This window comes from Mustela putorius, unplaced genomic scaffold (assembly GCF_011764305.1).
Source record: "Mustela putorius furo isolate JIRA1106 unplaced genomic scaffold, ASM1176430v1.1 tig00537227_pilon_pilon_pilon, whole genome shotgun sequence".
Classification (NCBI taxonomy): Eukaryota; Metazoa; Chordata; class Mammalia; order Carnivora; family Mustelidae; genus Mustela; species Mustela putorius.
Window position 1 is genome coordinate 30,170,460 of NW_025422368.1, and position 26,009 is coordinate 30,196,468.

The 26,009-nt window shown below is 35.2% G+C and overlaps 1 protein-coding gene across 2 annotated transcripts in view; it reads right to left on the bottom strand.

Annotated features, from left to right (window-relative positions):
- The window catches only part of PIK3C2G (phosphatidylinositol-4-phosphate 3-kinase catalytic subunit type 2 gamma), a 354,996-nt gene that overhangs the window by 51,805 nt on the left and 277,182 nt on the right, over positions 1 to 26,009 (bottom strand). For both annotated transcript variants that reach the window (XM_004755743.3, XM_004755744.3), the window contains exons 27-29: positions 15,410 to 15,599; positions 14,785 to 14,906; positions 10,922 to 11,030 (exon numbers count right to left, since the gene is read on the bottom strand). In XM_004755743.3, coding sequence (XP_004755800.1) covers positions 10,922 to 11,030; positions 14,785 to 14,906; positions 15,410 to 15,599 — 421 coding nt within the window. The remainder of the gene's footprint in view (positions 1 to 10,921; positions 11,031 to 14,784; positions 14,907 to 15,409; positions 15,600 to 26,009) is intronic.

Here is a 26,009-nt window from a genome sequence, read left to right on the forward strand (position 1 = left end):
TGTTAATAAGAAATAATACAGATTCCTAAATGTCACTCTTTACCCAGAGAATTAGCATTTCTAAGGATGGGGCCTCACAGCATACTTTTTAAAACCTCCTCAAACTGTTAAAAAAAAAAAAATTGATCACTAGCTGCTATTTTGACCCCCTCCCTGGCCAGACAGTATACAATGCAGGCAATCAATAAACATTTGTTGAATGACTGATACAGTAGTTTTCCAAAGTGGCCCCTATTATGCTAGCACCCACATTTAATTTTTGTTGACTTGAGTTTTATTAATACAGCAGTACTTTATTTATTTTGTAGTACAGAAATGACAACTAATAAAAGGATAAAGGACTTACATCTCAGGAAGGTATTTTAATGTACTCCACTCATTGTGCAAAATTCAATTAAATTATTAGGGGACTGTTACTTTGGCAGAAGGCACACCTATAATTTTGGCTTCCTTTTGTAAGAGACAAATGGGATTCCCTTTTTGGAAGTCCAGTGGTAGAAGCTGGCTGACACAGTCTCACTTGAAGCATTTCTAGGATCTATGATTTTACAATAGTGTCTCATGTTTGATGATATAAATACCTCTTCTTTTTCTGTTTTTTGTTTGTTTGTTTGTTTGTTTTTTCCCCTCACTCAACTCTTAGACCTTAATTCCTCCAAGAAAAAAAAAAAGTGTGGTGCCTGAAATTTCTTCAGCTTTCTTATTTCTAAATACTGACCAACAGAGATTAAAAACAACAGAAAAAAAAATAAAATATCTCTTCCTACGGTGTCAGGAGTACTTTAGTTGGCACATTAGCAAAGGTGAATGTGATGAATCCTATGAGCTCCGCGTCTGGTGGTTTCACTCATCTGCGTGTATGCAGCAACAATTGTGATGGGCAACAGTATTCACTAAGCCTTGCTGTGTTAAGCAGTACTTGTGCAAGGGTTCCCTACTTGTTATGTCTGACTCCTCTGCTTTCCTCTCTCATAACAGTCCTCTGCTAGCACTTCCATATGAACTTATCCTGTGAACAGATACATTCAAGAGTTCCCTAATGAAAGCCTGCTGCCACATGAAAACAGATCTCAGTATTTTCCTTATTCACGCTAGGGCCAGAAATCAGAAGGTCTCTCCACTTTACACTTACTTGTCTCTGCCTAAATAAGCTAAAGGCTGGCACCTGCCATGGTTACTAGATATTTTGCCAATTATTCTGCAAAGGCATAGCCCTTAAAACAGCTTTAGTATAATCAGTGAGGCAGCCTTCAGCATACATATCCTCCCATCCACTATCCCCTCAGCATTTCCCTTATAGACAGCTGCCGTACCCATAAGACCCTTGGACTATAGCATAGGTAATGGACATGGACTTCAGAAAATGGCAAAATAAGTAAGGTAGATTAATATGTCAACATTCTAAAAAGGGGCACGTGGCTGGCTCAGTCGGTAGAGCATGTGACCCCTGAGTTCAAGTCCCATGGTGGGCATAAAGTTTACTTAAAAAGATTTCAACATTCTATATTCTTAAATATACAAAAAACACTTGAAATCCAATGTAATAAATTAAGGTGCCTAAATTCTATAGGGCAGAAGCTTCAGTTATATTTAATTTCCCATTACTCACTGATTACGACATAAAACCAAATATATTTAAAAGATAGGATACAATTTATATTGAGTATGCATGGACAATAGTTTAAATTCATGCATTCGCAATGTATCTACACATAACCATTTATTTATTTATTTATTTACCTTCATTTGAGAGAGATACGGAGACAGACAGAAAGCACAAGCAGGGGGAGAGGCAGAGGGAGAAGCAGACTCCCTGCTGAGTAGAAAGCCCAACATGGGGCTCCATTCCAGGACCTGGAGATCATGACCCCAGCGGAAAGCAGATGCTTAACCATCTGAGCCACCCAGGTGCCCCTCTACACATAACCATTTATTATAGTATTGTTTTACTACCGCCTAATATTGTTTTCAGCAATTATTTTACATCTTTGTTTTCAGTTTCCTCATTACATAGTTCTATTCCCATGATGAACACATACTGTTTATTTCTTTCTCTTTGTTCATAACAAACATATTAAAAATGTGCTCTGAGTGGTCTTTCTGAAGACCACAATTATGACTCAGTGCACTATTAATGCTCATCCTTTACAACCATGGCCAGGCAGTATTCCTAGGCTCTGTACTAGGTAACCAGAAGAATCTGTCTCTAAGTTAGCACCTAGTAGGACTCAACTTTATTCTCTAGCAAGCCAGAGGTCCCTGTCATGGGGCTCATATGGGATTATATGCTGGGCTGAGGAAAAATACCAAAATTACATTAATTTTTATTTTGTAACATCATCCAAATTTTCAATATTTTTTACAAATTTGTTTGTTTGTATATTTATTTATCTTCATTTTTTTAGATTCCAAACATTCTCTTTTTTTCTCAAGATTTTGTTTATTTATCAGAGAGAGAGCACACACAAGCAGGGGGAGCAACAGGCAGAGGCAGAGGGAGAAGCAAACTCCCTGCTGAGCAATGACTCCCATGCGGAACTTGAACCCAGGACTCTGGGATCATGATCTGAGCCAAAGGCAGATGCTTAAACAACTGAGCCACTCAGGTGTCCCTCTAAACATTCTCTTTATTATGTGTTTGATCAAGAAGAAAAACTAAGTGTGGGCAAGGGAAGGGACGGGAGGGCTCACCTTGCCTGGGAGCCCCTCATCTGCCATCTATTTTTTCTACAAATTTTAAAACATTTATTACTTACTAGTTTAGTAGTTTCTGTGTAAAACATAAATGAATGACATGTTTTGGAAGCATGAGCTAATTTCTTTAAAAAACGCAAACTTGTAGGATATAAGAATAAATAAGAGATTGCTGCTAAGTACTTTTCAGATGCAAACTTTCAATCTTTTAGGTTTTGAAAAGCAATATAAATCTATGGTTAATATATTCTAATGATTATGTTATTATTCATTTAAAATATTTATTGACTAGTGATGGGTTTGTAACTGTGCTATAAATGGGTAATAATTGAATAAATAGAGTCATTGAATTCTTTAAGCTTCAAAACTAGAGAAGAGCACATAACCATAATGGATGTGTGTTTAGGGTTCCTTCTATCTAGTGTAACTTTCTCCCAGTTTCTATTTACTAACGCCTATTTGCCCTTTAAAAACAACTTGAATGTCCTACTCTCTGGGATGTCTTCTCTAACTCACTTGGAATTGAGTTAAGTATGCCTACCTAAGTGCTCAGCCACTTGTCCTTTGATACAAAATAGCATCTCCAGCTGGGAGTCTACTAGCCTGGAAATCATATCGTTGCACAATCTTCTTGAGTCCATATTTGCTATAAGCCAGTAATATAGTAGGGAACACGAGCATTTACTATACTGAAGGCCAAATGCCTGGCCATATCCAAACTGGAAAAAAAAAGGAAAGAAATCTATGGCATGAGTAATTTTTCTCAAACAGAGTGCATCAGAACATCCCAGACAACTTGTTAGAAACACAGACTGCTGGGCCTCATCTCCAAAATGTCTGATTTGGGGCCCCTGGCAGACTCAGTTGGTAGAACATGTGACTCTTAATCTTAGGGTCACGAATTTGAGCTCCATGCTGGGTATAGAGATTATTAAAAATAAAGTTAAAATAATAGCCAATGGCCAAAATTTCTGATTTAGTTTGTCTAGGATGGGGCCAAAAATTTGCATTCTTGTAAGTTCCCCAGTGAGGTTCCTAGCACAGTCCAGAAACTGTGCTCTGAGAACCACTAGTCTTAGAAACCAGTAATAGGGATTTGAAAAATCTCATCTCTTGCTCCTGACTATGTGGAATTAAACATAGTCATTATTGACAATTTGGGGTTGTTTTCTAATAGCCACTGGACCCTTTATGGTCTGAATTGTGGGATTTTCTTCTTTTAAGTGGGTCTGATTCTCATCAAACCACAATATTACTCAATTGGAGGTACAGCAGTAAGCTAACATCCTAAATCAGCAAACCTACAGTTGAGACAGAATTTTTAATACATTCATTAACATATTGTATTTTTAAATTTCAGTAAGGTTTCCTTGACATACACTGATTTACTCTGCTACATAGCATGTAATTTTTAAAAATTTAAGCCATGACTGGTCTCCTCTAATGAATTTCCTAAGCTCCAAGTGGAGAGGAAAGGTTTTTGAAGGAACAACTAAGTGAAACAGGACTCTTTGACCTTTTAAATCCCAGTGTGGGATCTAGTCTAGCCCTCCTATTACAGTGCCTGCAATTTGCTGAAGCTTAAACTATGTATCTACATGTACAGCATGATATTATGTATCATACACATGGTATAACCCAAGTGCTGCTGGCATTTAATTAAGACTGCAGAGTTCAGAAATGGCCTGTTTATGTCTGAAACAAGCCTGCACCAAGGGGGCACCTGGGTGGGGGAAGAGAAAAAACGGGGCTCACAATATTTTAATTGGGAAACCCATACTAGCAGCAGTCAGTTTAAGTGCTTCTGTCATTCACTCACAACTCCAACAATGGGCATTTTATTAATTAGCATATTGAATGTCAGAGATTAGATTTTTAAAATAAATATGGTAGCTTGTTGGCTATAATTATTAATATTAGAAATGGGCTCCTACTAGTGACATCAAAGTGACTCTAGATATGTGGATTACTTAAGAATATTCCATAAATGGTTTCCATTTTTGATTGAAAAGGCAAAAAACCGTAACAGGTGTGCACTCTGTACCCTTAGGGATAGTGTTCTAGATGATCCGTAAAGGGCTCTGTGTCTGTTCAAGAACTCTGGAGGATTCTGTTACTTTGGTACTTGCTTCTGAAACTTAGCATTTGTCTCATAGAAACCTCTCATGCAGATAGTTATATAAACACCTAATGTTAAAGAGACCTAGTGCTGCCTTGAACATTCATAAGGAGTTTTTAATATGGGTATGTGTGTATAGCTTATATACATATATATGTGTGAATAGGGTGGGGAGATCTTACGAATGCTGTTTTTGACTCATGTGAATGAGGGGAGCAGTACTGGGGTCTGATATTTCTCTTCAATTTTCTAGGCTATTCTCAGAATCCCTGGTGAGTATACCAAACACCTCACCAAGAACTCCTTAAATATTTTTTCATATGGAAAGTGTCAATAGACCTAGACCCTCTGAAATGGTTCCCTATGAGAGAAAAGGCATATTTGAGCATAGGATGGGGGTGAAGAGCAGAATGGCAGATAGCTCTGAAAGCTGAGGGTAATATGGGTAAGGACTGCAGTTCTAGAATCCTATTTTTGATAATGGTAGATTAAGTCACTTAGTGCAAACCTCCTGCTGATGATAATTGGATTATTACAATTTGTTTTTCAAACTTTGCTTGAAAACATCAGAGAGCTAACAAGATAGTGAAGAATTACCAGGCTAGGGTCTGGGGCAAGGATTTGGAGACGTGAAAGAGTTTTGGCACTACTTTTTTATTGTGGGTGTTTATTGATATAGGTTTGAACTGTGGAAGGGCTGAAAGGTTGAGCAGTACCTACTTTGCAGAGATAATAGGAGAGGAAATAGAATCCAGAGCTGCCAAGGAAGCTCTTGCTGAATCTGTCTTATTTTGGATTTAGAATCAAATTCACATCTAAGGAAAGAGATGAGCCAGAAATAAGCCCTCATAAAAGCTACAGTTTGGTTTTGAAAAATCCGAATCCCTGCTATTGAATTTCAGCAATCCCAGACTGTTAATGTCCTCAGATATTACAGTTCTCTAGTACAAGATAACAGCAACATAGGCCTCCAATTATTTCTACAAAAGATGTTGCAGTACAATATCTGGCCACAATAAAAAGGAAAACAACTAGGCTTACAAAGGATCAAGACTGAATGATAAAAGACTAGTAGAAACACTAGACAATAGAAATATACATGCAATGAGCCACAATACAGAAGTTTTTAGAAAGATTTAAAAAGACCTTTGGTTAGGGGCTCCTGGGTGGCTCAGCTGGTAGAATGTTCCACTTTCGATTTCAGCTGAGGTCAAGGTCTCAGGGTCCTGGGATCAAGCCCTGCATTGGGCTCCCCACTAAGCGGAGAGCCTGCTTGAACCCCCCGCCCCCGTGCCGGCCCCTTCCCCTGTTCACTTGCTCTCTCTCTCAAATAAATAAAGTAAGAAATCTTAAAAAAATAACTATGCTTATTATTTTAAATATATATTATTTTAAATATATATTTAAATATATATATTTTTAAATAAATAAAATATATATATTTAAATATATTATTATTATATTTAAAATTTATTTTTAAATAAATTCAAATTTTTAGCAAAGAACAAGAAACTGAAAACAAGGAAATTCTAAGACTGAAAAATATCATAACTGAAATTAAGAGCTCAAAGGATGGATTTAACAGTATACTAAACACGGATAAGTAGAGAATAAATAACTCAGAAGAGAAGTCAGAAGAAAGTACTGAGAATAAGTTATGGAGAACAAAAGAATAAAAAAATACAAGAGTAAAGGCATGAGACATAGAGAATACAGTGAAAAGGATTAACTTATATTTGATTACACCTTCAGAAAAAAAGGAGAGAGGAAAAAATATTAACAGTATTTCAAGCAGTAATGACAGAATTTTCCAAAACTGATGAAAGACATCAGGGAGCAAATTCAGGAAGTGCTAACAAGAATGATAAATAAACAAACTTATATCTGAGCAATTAAAATAAAACTGAGGGGGTGGGATTATGGACATTGGGGAGGGTATGTGCTTTGGTGAGTGCTGTGAAGTGTGTAAACCTGGTGATTCACAGACCTGTACCCCTGGGGATAAAAATATATGTTTATAAAAAATAAAAAATTAAAAAAAAAAAAAACTGTGTGGGGCACCTGGGTGGCTCAGTGGGTTAAAGCCTCTGCTTTCGGCTCAGGTCATGAACCCAGGGTCCTGGGATCGAGCCCCGCATCAGGTTCTTTGCTCAGCGGGGAGCCTGCTTCCCATCCTCCCCCCGCCCCCCCACCTACTTGTGATCTCTGTCAAATAAATAAATAAAATCTTAAAAAAAATGAAATGAAACTGTGAAAACCAACAGTAAAAAGAGAAATATTAATAGCAGATAAAGAATAAAGAAAAACCAGTTTCAGAGATGAAACAAATAAAATAGGTGAGTTTTAAACAGAATCAATGGATGCTAAAAGACAATAAACCAATAGCTTTAAAGATTTTAAAATAAAATCATTGCTATCCAAATAGTATAGTCAGCTAATATATCCTTTGAGAATGAAGACAAAAACTTTTCAGATAAATACAAATTTAGAAATTTTTTCTAGTAGCAAATTCATATTTTAAAAAATAATAAATAGTATTCTTCAGATAGAGGGAAAGCAGTATCAGATATAAAGTCAGTTATGACAGTGGAAATGAGATACATGGGTAATATTAAACAGATATTGATTGTGTAAAACAACATAATACTTATTAAGTTTAGGGGATATAGATGTAGATATATATTATTAGTATAACATAAAATTCAACTGAGTTAGAGTTAATCCACAGTCACAGGAAAAATCATAGTTAACATTTATAAATATTTTAAGAGAATAATAACAAAGATACAATACAATGGCAAAAACTTGTGGGGTGGATTAAATCTTGATTAGGAGAGGGGATTTAGAATTTTAAATGTGTAAGTGAGGATAGGTTGAAAATAAACAAGTAACTATCTGAGAATGTACTAAATAGAACAGCAAATTATAACCAAAGCAAAAAGAAGAAAGGAAATAATAAAGGTCAAACATAAATGAAATAGAAAAATAATATAATAGAGTCAATAAATCCCACATTTCATTCTTTGCATAGATTGGTAAAATTCATAATCCTCTGGCAAGACTGACTAGGAAATGACATATGTGAGGAACAGAAGAGTAGACATCTTTTCAGATCCTGTAAGTATTAAAAGATTGGGAGAAGATGCTCTGAATAATTTTATGCCAATAAATAAGCACAAATTCCTAGAGAACTATAACTTAGACCCAGCAAGAAATAGAAAATGTGAATTGTCCTATAACTCTTAAATAAATTGGATCTCCAGACCTACATGGCTTTCCAAATTAAAGAAATAAAACCAATTTTATACAAACTCTTCCAGAGAAAAGAAGAAAAGCAAGAAGTCTTTGCAACTAATATTATGAGGCCAGAATACTCTCCATTCTAACCTGGTAAGGATATTATAAGATAGACTATCTTTGTCATTTAACAAAGCTGAAAACAAATGGTAAAGAAAATGTTAAATCAGGGGCACCTGGGTGGCTCAGTGGGTTAAAGCCTCTGCCTTTGGCTCAGGTCATGATCCCAGGGTCCTGGGATTGAGCCCCACATCGTGCTCTCTGCTCAGCAGGGACCCTGCTTCCCCCATTCTCTGCCTGCTTCTCTGCCTGCTTGTGATCTCTGTCTGTCAAATAAATAAATAAAATCTTAAAATTTAAAAAAAAAGATAATATAGGAAACTCCCTTTATGGCATCGAGGTAGGGCATATTCTAATCATATAAGAAAATACAATACATTTTACTATATTAAAATGAAGACTTCCTGTTTATCAGAAGACATAATAAAAAGAACAAGGGGACAAAAGACAGAGTGAAAGAAAATCATTACAATGTATTTAATTAACAAAGGACTTCTATCCACAATGTATGAAAAATATTATAAATCAGTAAAAGAATGTCATATAATTTAATAGTAAAAGGGCAAGAGACATAAACTGGCACTTCACCAAAGAGGATACCCAAAGGACCAAACACATGAAAAGGTGTTCCATTGCATTAGTAGTTAGGAAAATACAGACTGAAATGCAATGAAATGCTCACTCACCAGAATGGCTAAAATTAGAAAGACTGGCAATAACCAGTACAGACAAGGTTGTGGAAAATGTGAACACTTACTCACCGCAAGCAGGAGCCTATAATGTTTAAGATAACCATATCCTAAGATCCAGAAATTCTGTCCTAGGTGAATCACCAACCCGGGTGCATGAAGAGACATACAAGTAAAAGAAATGTTCATATAGCATAATAACCCCAACTTGGAGACATTCCAAATGTCTACATAAAGAGGAACCTATTAATTGCAATACCTTCATGTAACAGAATGCTAGATAACAATGAAAATCCACATATTTTAGATGCAGTCTATCCCTGAGCTGCTGGTTTAAACAATCGTTTTGTCATCTCCCAGTTCTGGGGTTTGGCTGAGCTCACATATGGTATTCTGGCTTGAGCTCTCTAATAAACAGTCATTGGGTGATTGGAGCTGGGGTCATCCACTCAAAATACTGTGATGTTGATGCTAGCTGGTGGTTGAAACATCAGCTGGGCACCGGCAGGGTGGTGTCACTTCTACCAAATCTTTTGTAGACTTTTCTGGATACATGTTATACATGTATGCATGTATACAATTGTAAAAGCTAAAAATTCCAGAATGTAGTTCCAGTTCAGTAAAGAAGGCCAGGATCTGGAACAACAGGTTGTTGAGAAAAAAGGTCAATATATATTTGGAAGAATATTCTTCTTATATTTGTTATTCTTTTTATTGTTATTAGGTTCTCGCTACCCTCCAAGGCTTACCTCTAGCTCTTGACAACTTGGCCCTGACTTCCTTTCTGGTTTTAGTCTTCCTTTCACAGATACCTCACAAGAATGCTGACATCCTACTGAATTGTGTTCTTGCACTTTTTCATGGATCTCTGTGATAGAATAATGGCCCTCCAAAGATGTTTGCATTCTAATCCCCAGGACCTGTGAAGATGTACTACCTTATGTGGCAAAAGGGGCTTCTCAGATAAAATTAAATTAACAATCTTGAAATGGTGAGATTATCCTGGATTATTCTGGTGGGTCCCATGTAAACACAAGGAGAGTCAGACTAAGAGTCTGAGAAGGAGATGTGATGACAGAAGCAGAGGTCAGAATGTGCAATTGCTGGAAAGGCACAAACCAAGGGATGCAGGAAATCTCTAGAAACTGAAAAAGCAAGGAAACCAATTTCTTCCCCCATCTCCCGAAAGATCCAACCTACCAACACCTTGAGTTTTGTCTCTTAAGGCCCATTTTCAGGACTCTGAGTTTCAGAACTGAAAAAAAATAGACCTGTGTTGTTTTAAACTTCCAACTTGTCGAAATTTATCACAGGAGTTATAGAATCCAACGATATCCCTTCTTCTTCTTTTTTCACTTATAACCTTTCCTATATTGTTTGGTTCTATTTGAAATACTTCCTTAGGCCAACTCTTTTTAAAACCCTATGACCTCACTCATGAGGAATTTAAGAAGTACGGCGGAGGATCATAGGGGAAGAGAGGAAAAAATGAAACAAGACGAAACCAGAGAGGGAGACAAATCGTAAGAGACTCTTAATCATAGGAAACAAACTGAAGGTTGCTTGGGGTGGGCCGGTGGGGAGGGGGGCAGTGTGGAGGGATGGGGTAACTGGGTGATGGACATAGGGGAAGGTACGTGTTGTAATGAGTACTGGGCATTATAAAAGACTGATGAATCACAGATGTGTACCCCTGAAACAAATAATACATTAAAAAAAAAAATCCTACCTGTTGTTACAGATTAAGATCAGATGCTCTCTTTGAATCCTTTTTACTATCACAGTCATAAATAATTCTTAATCCCCCCAAATCTAGGGCACTTCCTAGCCTTGATAGTCCACTAATCGCATATTATTTCATTATTTGAAGTCAAGGTGCTATATTTCTTTTTTGCTGTTCCAGTTTCCTGTTCAGGAATTTTATACATATTGGGCATGCACATTTGTTGAATGAATATGAGTACAAAATGTTATCATTAAGTATATTTATAAAGATTTCTAATAATAATACATAAAATAGTGGAAATTTTTATAAAAAATATAAAGGTAAATTGTAACATACGTTTGCAACTTCATATGATCCATTTAATATCTGTTCCATGTAATGATTTAGGTCTCTGAATCTTTTGTGGTCTGAATTTGTAAAAGGTAAGTGCCACCAATGAGGAAACCTGTTTTAAAAAAAAAGTTATCTTCATTAGTTTGAAAATTTGCTTCTTAAGTTGTTTATGAATTTGTAGCATCAGACTGAAGGGCCAAAGAAAATATTTTTTTATAAAATGAAACACATCATTAACCCTGAGGGTTTAATAACATGGTTGTGGTCACTTGTGCTATTTTAACTTTCATTAATATTAATACTAATTTAATTTAACATATTAACTTAATTTAATTTAACATATTAATATATATGTTCTTTCTTGCTGTGTTTATAGAAGACCACACATTTTGTCCTTTAAATATATATGGAGGCTTAATAAGTATTTTCAGAAATTAATGATGCATAATTTTTGAAAAAGGTCAGATTGTATTGTTTGTTTTGGGTTTGCTAGAGATATTTCTACACTAACTAAATTAAACAATTTACCAAGTGACATATGTTTCCATCTGGTATTAGTCTTTTGGGGCAAAGTATCACTTAAGAGTCTAACTTGCAGAATTACCTCTGCAGTATCCAATGATTCATCTTGATGGGTTAGATGTGATTAAGACCAATTACTAAGTGGAATGACCTGTTAATGGTTAGCATTTGGTAAAATATTTTGCTGGCTAAATACATCTTCCCCTGACTGTGTCTTGCTGCTTGCTGCTTGCTGCCTCCTTCATACTTCTGCTTCTTTGGTATAGGTATTTTCCTAGGTTAAGGAGCAGGAGGGATAGTGAAAGGCTGTCAGCAAACACAGACGTATGCAGGTAATAATGCAGGCCATTCCATTCACTGCTTCCTGTTACAAATGTTAAGGAAGACCAAAATAATGTTTGTATATTTAAATAATTGACATTTTATTTTTAAAAAGTTCTCCTGCAGTTCTAAGGCATAAAGTACTAACATTTTTCATTCACAGTTGATTATTACAACATTGATAAACAATTAACCAAATCAGAAATGCATTTGATAAACAGATGGATTGGGCAGGTTTTAAATATTAATTTTTATATCTGTAGATGAATTTTCCTTATTGTTAAAAGAAAATGGAGTTCAACATCAGTTCTATTCCTCTGTTTATGTTTTTATAGAGGTATGTACTAAAAGTCTTGTATATAATTAAGCACAAGAGAATTGAGAAATTTAGCCATAGTAATGTCATTCAATTGTTGAAATGTTTTTTGAGTTGTATGCCACATGTAATATAGCAATCATTTTGTGAGAATGATTTTTCATGATCTTTCATCTGACAATGACATCATGTCCTGCCTCCATTTTGTTCACACCAAAGATTAGGAAACTCTTGAGTTGCAAAGAGATTTGATATCTGATTATTAGAATAATTCTTTTTTTTCAATATTGGTATTGAACTAATGTTTTGGTTTGCCTTTTATTTCATTCTCAAAGATTTTTTCCTCTCTAGGAATTCTGAATGGTTGGGAGATTCTGGAAGGCTGGGAAAAGAGCAATGTTGAAAGCAGAAAGGGAAAGGAAGTCCACCCTTTTTAAGCAGGTTAATTTTAGAGAAGACCATTAATTTTACAGAAGATTTCCATGCCTGTGTATTCTTGGAAAGTACCTAGAGGTATGAACATTCTTCTTTGAAGACCACTATTATATATTATGACTAATTTAAATTTTATTCTTTATGACTCTAATTTTCTGATCATACTCTTCAGATCAGGTTTACATAATTCTTGCAGGGCTTCTCTGAGTAAATTCACGAGTCAGAGGAAATCTTACTTTCATCCTTCATTTATATGCATCAATGGAAGCTTTAGCTCCTTTGGGATTGTCAACATACAAATATTGTCAAGGGCATACAGGAACTATATGCCCCCCACCCCACCACACACATGCACACACATACACATTGCTGGAATGGTTTTAAAATTAATTTAAATACCAGGCAGTAGTTGTTGAGCAAGGCATAATACTAAGTAAAGCTGAAAATTCAGAAGAGGCATATGGAGAGAGATTATTAACACTTTTGAGGTCTTACAAGTTGTCCTAATATGTAGTACACAGATAAAAGTATAAAACAGAGTAGTTTTTGAAACCAAAAATGGCAGTCACTTAACAATGACCAACTTTTTTTTTTGACCAACATTTTTAAAAAATCACTAACTAGGGGAACCTGGGTGGCTCAGTGGGTTAAGCCTCTGCCTTCAGCTCAGGTCATGATCGCAGGGTCCTGGGATAGAGCCCTACATCCAGCTCTCTGCTCAGCAGGGAGCCTATTTACTTTCCTCTCTCTTCCTGCCTCTCTGCCTACTTGTGATCTCTGTCAAATAAATAAATGAAGTCTTTAAAAAAATACAATAAAATCACTAATTAGTAGATTTGATTTATTTTATTGTATTTATTTTATTATTTAGTAATCGTACAATGGCAACCACTGATGCTGAATTTGATATTTGCAGTCAAACATTGCCCTTTTTTTTTGCTAGCACCTTTTCTGTTATTCTATCAGATGTTTTTTGGTAATTCTTAAAGCTGGTGCTGCTTTTAAGTTTTCATAATAACATTCCTTCCCTCTCAGTCTCTTGAACATGCTCTTAATTTGTTCACCTCCTGATGCTTAAAGCATCTGTATTTCAAAATTCCTGTGACATCTGCAAGCACTGTTTTTCATAAATATGAAGTACTTCGCTCTTCAGTATTGCACAGTATCTCTCCATCCATTGATAACTTTGCATAGAGGTATGTTTTAGAAAGGAATTAAATCCTGAAAGCCTGGCAAAAATCCACATGTAAAAAGTATGTCAGGTCAAACCATAAGAGGCTTTTAATCTCAGGAAAGAAACTGAGGGTTGCTGGAGGGGAGACTGGGTGGGAGGGATAGGGTGGTTGGGTAATGGACATTGGGGAGGGTCTGTGCTATGATAAGTGAGTCATAGAACTGCACCCCTGCAACAACTAATACATAATATGTTAATTAAAAAATATGTCAGGTCAGATATGGACATTCCCATTGTTAAAGGACCATTTACTTAACAAAAATCTCAGTATAAAGATAAAATAACATTTGATTTATCCTAAGTGCCAAGAGAATCACTGGCAAGTTAAATCTTTTTAAAGTCAAGATACTCCTTTGGTATACACTGAATGAAGTCTATGACCTAAATTTGCTTAGTTCTAAGTGATGAATTTTAGCAGGTTTGTTTGAACAGAAGTAATTTTCAATTATATTCTTAATGTGCTTATGTTTAGTATTTTTAAAACTATAATGTGAACAAAAGCAATGGTTTCCGAGATTGACAACGAACATAACAACAAATTAAATTTAGATAATCCAAGTCAAAGTTAATAATTCACAACAAAGTGAGTTGGTATTAGTAAATTTTACTTATATGCTAACTGATATTAATGAATTGTTTTCTGGTAAGGAAATAAATATATCAGTGCTTTTTACTGTAGTTATTTGTTGAAGAAGTAGATATATCCAATTTAGTTCTGCATTTTCAATTTCAATTTTATTAAAAACAGGCAAATAGAACAGTTTTCCTGATAACTGATGAAAAATTAAATCGCTTCTGGATTTTTCTGTCTACAAAATCAATGGCTTGAAGCAAACAGAGAAATTGCAAACCTTGTTCTGTTTTATGAGACAAAGGTTCTTTACTCTGGGAGCAATATAGACTCTGCTGGGATAGGTTCAATGGCATTGGAGTCAGAATGCTGTGTTGCTCACAGATAGAAAACCCCATAACCATAATTTTTCCTCATGTTCAAGGACAAGTACTGCAGGCAAAACACTGGGGAGGACAGTGCCTTACTCTGGGAGAGTCAATGATGCAAACTGCTTCTGAAGTTGGCTGTGAAGTTTTGAAAACTGGTCAAATGATTTTTCTGTCAGGCTTGTTTCATTGTTACTGTGTGTCACCCGGATTAGATACAGCTGCAGAAAATAAACAGACAAAAATCAAAAGGTGGCATTATCAACCTGTGATCCACTTTAAAATCTGGTTTCATGTGAGCTAAACAAAGCAAGAACCTTTCTGCAAAAAGCCATTGCAAGAGCTAATAGATGCAATTTGTAAAGGCAAAATTACCTATAAATACAGTATACAAAAATGTCATAATCTTATGTGCTGGGAACAGACTGCCTAATTTCTGCTCTTTTTTTTTTTCATGTGGACATTTTAATTAGCTCTTGATTTATAGTCTACCACAGGGCAGGAACTGTTCTCTTTGATGGTTCTCTACTAATAGCTCTGTTTGTTATGATTCCGCCTTAGAACATTCTCTTTTAATGGCACTTCTGCTCAAACTGTCACTGATTTTTCATTTGCATAGTAAAAAAAAAAATTGTGATATAAGAAAGGATGTGTAGCATAGTGAAAGGAAGTCTGAGATGAAGTCAAATGATACTTAAGTCAGAATAACAGAGTTGAGACTTACATTACTAGTTTTCTTGCTGAACCCTAAAATTGTCGCTCTTTGAATTGACCTGGTTACATTCAGCATACAGGATTCCTGGGGCAAAGTCGGTGAAGTAGATTTAGCAGGGTTTATGGCTGTCATTTGTGCAAGTGTATGGATCAAGTTATTTAACTTAACAGGGAAGCACTCCAGACTTTCCTTTATTTTCCTAAGGAAATGAAAAAGAAAAGATAGTGAGTAACATTTCCCTGAGTTGACTCATTTTATTTAAGATTTGTTTTTTTGTGTTTGTTAAAAGTGGAGGAAAACCTCAAGAACCATGTCTGTTTATTCGGAGCCCAACTATTAAACGTTATTTTTATCTTTTTTTTTTTTAAAGATTTTATTTATTTATTTGACAGAGAGAGATCACAAGTAGATGGAGAGAGAGGCAGGCAGATAGAGAGAGAGGGAAGCAGGCTCCCTGCTGAGCAGAGAGCCCGATATGGGACTTGATCCCAGGACCCTGAGATCGTGACTTGAGCCGAAGGCAGCGGCTTAAACCACTGAGCCACCCAGGCGCCCTTAAACGTTATTTTTAGAAACCCCAAGTCCACATCTTGAATTGTTAGCAGATATAAAAGAAACCCACGTGGTGAAATAGAAAACTAATTGTAATTTTGTATTTTACCTTATTTTAGGCTTGTTTTCTATTTTTAGAAATGACTCATTTAAAATTGAATTTTAGTTTATAATTATTTAAAGTATTTAAATAATTCCAGAAGTTAAAACTATAGAACAATGTATATTCCAAGAAACTGAGCACCTATCCTTTTAATCTCTGTATTATTCCTTCTCTTCCCCATATTGAAATATTTTAAAATATATGCTTTAACTTTTATAGCTTTTTTATTTTATTTTTCTTTGGTTTGGTTTTGATGTGTTTCTGCTTTTTAAAGTCTTTTTTATTTCTTGTATTTGAGGTTTGCAATTATGTTCTAATGATATAAATGTCTTCATATAATGTTCTTACCTCCTCTGTACCTTCTTCAGTATCTGATTTGCAGTGTTGTCCTTTTGATCCCAGTTAATATTATAAAGCAAATGGTGTCCTTATTCTGTTCTTCATATGTGCTTCCTTTTCCACTTCCATTTTTTATAGAGCTATTGTATCTACATTGTATAATATCTGTACTATACATACTACATAGTCTCTTTTCTAGCATTGAATCTTAAATTTTCTATCAGGCATTATGTCTGCATCTTTGTCATTTTGACTACGTGAAGCTCATTCTCTAGTAAATTCCTCAGAAATTGCTCAAAGTAATATGTTTCTGAATTTTGGGTGTTGACAATAGTTTATGGACTGATTTGAAAATCATTTTGGCTTGATACATCATCCTTGGCTCATATTTCTCTCTTTTCTTTAAAAAAGATTTTATTTATTTATTTGGGAGTGAGAGCACAAGCGGCCGGGGGTGGGGAGGGCGGGGAGGTGGGATTGGAGGGACAAGCAGACTCCCTGCTGAGCAGGGAGCCTGACATGGGTCTCTGTCCCAGGACCCTGAGATCATGACCTGAGCTGAGGGCAGATGTTTAACTGACTGAACTACCCAGGCAGCCCTTACATTTCCTTTTTTGAGTGCCATTAAAACATCATTCTGTTTTCTTTTAGAATAAAGAATTAGTATCCCAGGGCGCCTGGGTGGCTCAGCTGGTTAAGCGACTGTCTTCGGCTTCAGATCATTTATCCTGGAGTCCCAGGATAACAAATAAACAAAATCTTAAAAAAAAAAAAATTAGTATCCCAAACTGATAACATACTAACTTCTTTCTCTTATAAATAATTTGGTCTTTTTACCTGGATGCTTGAAGAAAGTTTCTTTTTCTTGAAAGTCCAATAGGTTTCTAAAATATGTTTCATGTTGGTTATTCTAGGTAATTTTGCCAAATATTCAATGTGTTTTAATGTAATTTCAAGCCTTTTGACTTCAGAAAATGTAATTATGATCCTACTAGTTATTAAAGTACTAAATAAAGGGTCATCTGGGTGGCTCTGTCAGTTAAACATCTGAGTCTTAATTTTGGCTCAGGTCATGATCTCAGGGTCCTAAGGTCAAGCCCTGCTTTGGGCAGCATGGAGCCTGCTTGAGATTCTCTTCCTCCCTCTCCCTCTGTCCCCTCCCAACCCTGCACTATCTCTGTCTTTCCAAAATAAGTAAATAAATTTTAAAAAATATACTAAATAAATAATTTAGTTGTGATGCCATTTTAATATATTACTTCGGTTTTCTTTTTCAGGAAATTTCATTATGTATATATATGCTGGCTTTTCATTGCTTTTATTTAAAAGTCCTCCTTTTGTTCCTCTTTTTCTCTGGAGGCATCTGTTATATTGTCATGTTTATTCTGTGTTCCTTCTGGTTTGCTTTTAAAATTGTTTTCTTTTCCCAGAAATGAACCCACAACTCTATGGCCAATTAATCTTTGACAAAGCAGGAAAGAATATCCAAAGGGAAAAAGTCTCTTCAACGCATGGGTGTTGGGAAGACTGGACAGCAACATGCAAAGAATGAAACTGGACCACTTTCTTAAACTATACACAAAAATAAACTCAAAATGGATCAAAGGCCTAAATGGGAAACCTGACACCATAAAAATCCTGGAAAAAAACACAGGCAGTAACTTCTCTGACATTGGCTATGGCAACTTCTTTCTAAATCTGTCTCTTGAAGTGAGGGAAACAAAAGCAAAAATAAACTATTTGGACTTCATCAAAATAAAAATCTTCTATGCAGCGAAGCAAATAATCAGTAAAAGTATAAGGCAACCTATGAAATGTTAGAAAATATTTGCAAATGACATATCTAATAAAGGATTAGTATCCAAAGCTGTATAAAGAGCTTATAAAACTCAACACCCAAAACCCAAATAACCCGGTTTAAAAATGGACAGAAGACATGAAGAGACACTTTTCAAAGAATGTGTACATTTGGCCAATAGACACATGGAAAGATGCTCAACATCACTGATCACTAGGGAAATGCAAACCAAAATTAGAGAGCAATATCACCTCCCATCTGTCAGAATGTCTAAAATCAACAACACAAGAACAGCAGGCATTAGGGAGGATGTGGAGAAAGGGGAATCCTCTTGCACTGTTGGTAGGAATGCAGGCTGGTGCAGCCACTGTGGAAAACAGTATGGAGGCTCTTTAAAAAGTTAAAAATAGAACTACCCGATGGCCCAGAAATTACACTACTGGGTATTTACTCAAAGAATACAAAAATACTAACTGAAAATGATACATGCATCTCAATGTTTATGGCAACATTATCTACAATATCTACAATAACCAATTATGGAAAGAGCCCAAATGTCCATTGACTGATGAATGTGGTATATAAAACAGAGTATTATTCAGCCATTAAAAAAGAATGAAATCTTGTCAATTGCAGTGACAGATGGAGCTAGAAACTATTAAGTTAGGAAAAATAAGTCAGTCAGAGAATGATAAATGCCATACGATTTCACTCATATGTAGAATTTAAGAAACAAGCAAAGGGGAAAAGAGAGAGAGAGGCATTCCAAGAAACAGTCTTAACTATAGAGAACAATCTGACAGTTACCAGAAGGGAGGTGGATGGGGGGATAGGTTAAATAAGTGATGTGGATTAAGGTGTGCACTTGTGATGGGCATCAGGTATCATATGGATGTGTTGATTCACTATAAATTAACTAACATTACACTGTATGACCTGCAACTATTATTACATGTATTTTACTAACTGGTATTAAATAAAAGTAGAAAAATGAAATTTAAAGAATTACATTTTCTTTTACTTTTCTTTCTTTCTTGGGTTCCATCACCTCATTTCTGAGTTTTTCTAATTGTGATATATATTTTTCTTTCAGGTCTTTATCATTGCCTTGATTTCTTTTATCTCAACTTGAAGTATAAAGATACAATTTCTTCCTTTGGTGGGAATGTCTTTCTGGCATACTTCATTGTAAGGATTTTGCTTTACATCTTATTTATTTCTCATTGTAATTTTGTATGACAGTCAAACATGATCCATTTGCTTGGTTATTTTGATATGAAATTTGCATTCCTGAAATTTCAGTAAGGAGTAGAAGGTCTTTGAGGGTCTGAAGCTCCCTTTTCTGTTGTTATAACACAGTGATAAAAAATGTCATTTCATATTTTCTGAGATATGATTCTTTTCCTTAGCCCCTCGCCCCCAATTTTTTCTAGACTTTGGTTTTCCTTTTCTCCTATGATCTTTCTCGTCTCATCTTGGAATATACACCTAGCAGTTTCTCTTTAGTGTAGAATTTTTTCCTGAAAGGAAGCTCCAGTTACCTTTGAAAGCTCATAAAGTGCTCTGACATTTTCAGATCTGCCACAGAAACCCTTGCCCATCCCAGTGAACTGGGATGTATAAAAATGCTTCCCAGTTTTAGCTGCTATTATGAGATTGGTCTGATCAGCTTTCCAGTGAGTACCTGTGGGGTCTTTGGATCCTGTTCTCAGGTCAGTCAGATGATCTATTGCTTCTTTAGCTTCTTCCGAGGACATGCTGATACACAGATCTTATAACTGAATTATTTGTCCTACCTGCTTATATTTTAAGGTTCTTGGGAATACTTTCTTGCATAGTTTTGTTGTAGATATTGCCCATAGTTTTTGAGTTTTGTTACCCTATTTGATATGTCTTTTTTACTTGGAAGAGACTCAGGAACATTAAAAAAGCTTGACTTGTTATAAAATATAATTCAAGCAACACAGTAAAATTGAAGTAAAATGGGAAAGGTTCCCTTCATCTTTCCTCCAGTACCACTCCCCCAGAAATAACCACTAGAAACAATCTGATTTTTTTTTTCAATTTGATATTATTATTTTTTTTTAGCTTTCTTTTACTTTTGTGCAAACAGATAGGGACATATATATACAGTATCTTTACTCCTACTACATGCCAGGGGCTATTCTGGTATTGGGATATAGCAAAGAGTAACAGAAATTTCTCCCTTTATAGAGTTTATATAATGTGAAATTCAGACTATAGTGAGAAAAACACTTAAAATTAAAGGATTTGAGAGAGTAATATATGCTATAAAGAACACTAAGATAGAAATTGTAGAGAGGGAACAAAAGGTAGGTAACGGTGTTGCAATGGGTCATCTCACTGAAAAGAGAGTTGAAGGATTGGACGCAGACCTTGATTTGTCAAACTTGTAGGTCATGGGGATTTCTGATGGAGGACATTCGAAGCAGAAACCACAGCTGGTCTAGAAACTCGGAGGTACATGGGTGACCGGCATTTGGCAGATGGCAAAGAACGGCTGACACAGTGAGGAAAGGAAGAATGGAATCAGACAGTCAAAAAGAGCACCATTTTGTAAGGACTGTGATGTTGTGTGAGATAGAAGTAAAAAAGACAGGAGTCAAAAATCACAATTTACAGTGTTTTAATCTGCTATTTTAACTTAGCAATACATTTGGAAGAAAAATTTTATAGTAAATGGTACATAGTAAGTGGCCCCAAAATATCCGTTGAATGAACAAGCTTTCTAATTCAGAACACCTACTTAGACCTATTTTTGAAGTGACCACACAATATCTGAAAGTATAGATGTACAGTCATACATCTAACCAATTTTTTTAGCGCAAAGACTATTCTTTCCTTACGGATTCAATTTTGTCCAATACTAAGCCTCTCTGTATATGCCTAGGCCTGCTTCTGGCCTCTTTATTGTGTTTCACTTGTCATTTGTCCATTTCTGTGTCAACACTACACTTACTCAAAAATTGGAACTTACAATAAGTCTTGAAATCCACAAGCTCTTTTATCTTTTTCTTCTTTAGGTATTTCTTTTTCACTATTTTAGGCCCTCTAATCTCCCAAACATATTCTATTTTTATTATTTTATTTAAATTCAAATTAGTTAACATATAGTGTGGTGTTGGTGTCAGGAGTGGAATTTAGTGATTCATCACTTACATATAACCTCCAGTGCTCTTCAAATGCTCCCAACCAATGCCCTCCTTAATGCTCATTCCCCATTTAGCCCATATCCTTACCCAACACCTCTCTAGCTAGTCTGTTTGTTTCCTAAGTGTCTCTTATGGTTTGCCTCCCTCTTTGTTTTTATCTTATTTTATTTTTCCTTCCCTTCCCCTATGGTCATCTGTTTTATTTCTTAAAGTCCACATGCTTAAAATCATATATTTGTCTTTCTGACCTATTTTGTTTAGCATAATACACTCTAGTTCCATCTACATTGTGCCAAATGGCAAGATTTCATTCTTTTTGAATATATATACATATATATGTGTGTATATATATATATATACACACATACACACAGACACATACATGCCACATCTTCTTTATCCATTCATGTACATTTGGGCTCTTTCTATAATTTGGGTATTGTTAATAGTGCTGATATAAACAATGGGGTGTCTGTGCCACTTTGAATTAGCATTTTTGTATCCTTTGGATTAATACTTGGTAGTCCAATTGCTGGGTTATAAGTTTGTTCTATTTTTAACTTTTTAAATTTATTTTTATTTTTTTAAATTTATTTTCTTTTTAAAAAGATTTTCTTTATTTATTTGACAGACAGAGATCACAAGTAGGCAGAGAGGCAGGCAGAGAGAGAGGGGGGGAAGCAGGCTCCCTGCCAAGCAGAGAGCCCAATGTGGGGCTCAATCCCAGGATCCTGGGATCATGGCCCAAGCCAAAGGCAGAGGCATTAACCCACTGAGCCACCCAGGTGCCCCTTAATTTATTTTTAAATCTTATTTTATCTATTTATTTATTTTTAAAGGTCTTATTTGAGAGAGAGAGAGGGAGAGAGAGAGCATGAGAGAGGAGAGGTCAGAGGGAGAAGCAGACTCTCCGCCAAGCAGGAAGCCCTTTATTGGACTCAATTCTGGAACTCCAGGATCATGACCTGAGCTGAAGGCAGTTGCTTAACCAACTGAGCCACCCTGGCACCCTATTTTTAACTTTTTGAGGAACCTCCATACTGTCTTCCAGAGTGGCTGCACCAGTTTGCATTCCCACCAACAGTGCAGAAGGATTCTCCTTTCTCTGCATCCTCACCAACATCTGTTGTTTCCTGCCATTTTGACAGGTGTGAGGTGGTATCTTGTGGTTTTGATTTGTATTTCCCTGATGATGTGTAATACTGAGCACATGCTTTCATGTGTTTGTTAGCCATTTGGATTTTGCTTTGGAAAAGTGTCTATTCATGTCTTCTGCCCATTTCTTAACTGGATTATTTGTTTTTTGGGGTGTTGAGTTTGATAAGTTCTTTATAGATAAGTTCTTTATAGATCTAACCATTTATCTGATATGTCATTTGCAAATATATTCTTCCATAGAATCGGCTTATCAAGCTCACCCATACAAAAAGTAAATGTGTAGGGTTTTAAGTGGTATTGCATTGAAAGTATAAATCAATTTGGAGAGATTTAACATCTTTACAATATTAAGAATGTACCCGGTAAGTATGGTTGATTTCTTCATCTAGTTAAGTCTTGCTTTACATCTCTCTTTACAAGTTTAGATTTTTTTCCCTGTGAAAGTTTTGCATATCTTTTGTTAGATTTATTCTCCAATTAAAAACATTTATGTCAATGGCAATTTGTAAATGTTATCTTTTCCTAAATTTTAACTAATATTTGATAAAATGTAAGTATTTCAAACTCTTATTGATTTTAACAATAATTCCATATTATCTTTTGAAATTTGTATGGACATAGTTATGCAGTCTGCAAAAATGATAGCATTTTTGTTACCTTTGTACTGCTAAGATCAATGTTAAAGCAAAGGGGTGATAGCAAGCATTTTTGTTTTGCTCCTGATTACAAAGAAGTTTTCAGTGCTTTGCCATTAAGTATAATGTTTTCTGTTCAGTTTTAGCTAAGGACATTCCTTTCTATTTCTGGAGTTTTTGAGAAACAAACTACTATTTTTCTATTATTTAATATAAACTATTACATATATTATATATTATTGTATATAATCTAATATAAACTATTATTTATTTTGAGAAAAAACTACTATTTTCCATATCTTTTGATCATATAAAATTTCCCCTTTAATCTTTTTTACTACAGAGTCTTGACTTTTTACCTTGTAACTACTTACTTTACTGAATTCTTTTTATTCCATTTTTTTAATTCTCAAAGATTATTTTATTTGTTGTCTTATTCAAATGGAAAATAACAATATAATAAAACTTAAACATAGGGGTTTACTTATCAATATAAAGGCATTATTATCTTTTTTCCTGACATTAATGGGAATGCTTATAATCTTCCACTTTTTTTTAAAGTTTTTTATTTATTTATTTGACAGACAGAGATCACAGGTAGGCAGAGAGGCAGGCAGAGAGAGAGGAGGAAGCAGGCTTCCTGCTGAGCAGAGAGCCCGATGCGGGGCTCGATCCCAGGACCCTGGGATCATGACCCAAGCTGAAGGCAGAGGCTTTAACTCACTGAGCCACCCAGGTGCCCCTAATCTTCCACTTTTAAAAGTATGATGTTTATCTAAGTTTCCTTCTATTTGAGCTAACAAATTTTCTAAGAGGAGTGGATGTTGAATATAATTAAATAGTACTTTTCTGGGTTGGCATTTATCAAAGTTATCATGCAATGCCTTTTTTAAGACTGATCTGCCATGTCCTCAGTATTAACAATGTAGTTCAATAATGTTTAATAATTTTCTCCTCAATTTTATAAAGCTTCAAACCCATTTATCTTGTTCTGGCATTAGACTCTTTAAAATAAATTCCCAAATTTTCCATTAATATACACCAATTTAAGTCAAAATTTGCTAAGAAAGTTAAAATATGACTCTTATCATTATTCATTTCCACAGTGTTCATGTTTCTAAAGATACTCTTTGACTTTATGAATTTTATGGGTTTATTGTGTAGTATAAAACATTATTTTCTTTTCTCATTCATAGTTTAAAGAATGAAGATAATAATAGTAGTATGAGTACAATGTTAATCATGATTTATGGATACTCACCCATTCATTCATTCATTTAATGAATATTTACTGAACATATTTTATGTGTTGAAGTGGAAACTCCAGGGTGACAGCATGTACTCACTTCTCATGAAGATCAGCTGTGAACCCCAAGGCCTAAGTTCCGATGTACTCACCTTCACAAAGGTGAGTGGTGTCCATGAGGTGTCCATGCCTTATTCTTATATTGTCCAACAGTCGAGGTGAAGGATGAACTTTTATGATAAGCCTATAGTTTAGGGTAGACTTTCACCTAAATCGGTCTCCTATCTCATGGGTGACAGATTTAACAGGTCAGATAAAACAGCGCTGTTAAATATAACCCAATTTGGGACTGGGGACTAAGAGTAGTAGGTTTCAGGCCTCTGCAAGGATCTGATTTATGCAGATGGTAGTCCTGTGATTTATTTTGTTTAATAGCAGCATCAGCAGGATTATATTTTGTAGTATCCTCATATTACAGGTTCAGAGCAGCAGTTGGAAGGACCCAGATCTTAAATTTCTTAGAGAAAACCTCCAGATCATACTGATAAACATTCTAACTCCCTGCCAGGCACTGTTCTATGTGCTGGAACATAGAGGTAGACAGAAATCAGATTTCTGCCCTCAGGGAGTATATATCCTTTGGCAAGGACTGCACTGAATGCCTTATGTTAATCTTTTCATCCTTATAGGAAAGCAAAGAATTATTTCAGCAATAGATTTAAAAAAACAAAAAACAAAAAAGGTTAATTGAATACCAAAGGTGACATTGAGAGTAGTAACCGAGAATTTCAGCTCATGTTTATCTGATTCCCAACTCTTTGCTCTCATTGTAGATTATTTATAACAAATAGTCTTTCAACTTTGACTTAGCCAACAAATAGATTTAGCATGCAATTCTTAGGAAGAATAAAGGCACTAAAATAAATAAAAATGACCCTTAGGAAAACATTTAACAGTATTTTTTATAGTCAGGGAACATAGTCCAAAGGGTTATACAGTAACCACAAGATCTTAAGCCTTAGATCCTATCTTAAAAATGTGTATAAAATTTATTCTGCTTCATAACCTATTCACCTTTTCATATGACATCAGTATTTTAAATTGCTTATCATTAGAAGCAACTGCTACTAACAGGTTTCCTAGCTATGTGTATGTGTGAATGAGCAATTGAGTTTATCAGTCTTGGAAAACTGGGTTGAATCCAGGAGGTCTGATCTTCCACATCAGGTTCAACATACAGACAGAGAACAGTAGTGTCTTTTTTTTTCTTCCTCAGATTAAGTGTTGTAATATTTTTTGAACTCGCATTTATATTAATATGTGATTGTGAGGGACAAAAATTTTTCACTGCTTTGTAAGCCACATCAGAATAACCACTGAGGAGAGGTGGAACGGCAGTTGAGAGAGTTTCTGAGGCAACAGGATGGAAATTTCAAGAGCATTATTTCTATTGCTGAAGTTGTTTATAACATTTTGTGGTTTGATAGAATACCTGGTTTACTAGTCAGTCTCTTTAATAGTCTGAGGGAAGTATTTCTCAAAAGACTTTATCTGTGAAGGAATTTGCATAAGAACATTCTTATTTTACCACTGACTCTGTAATTT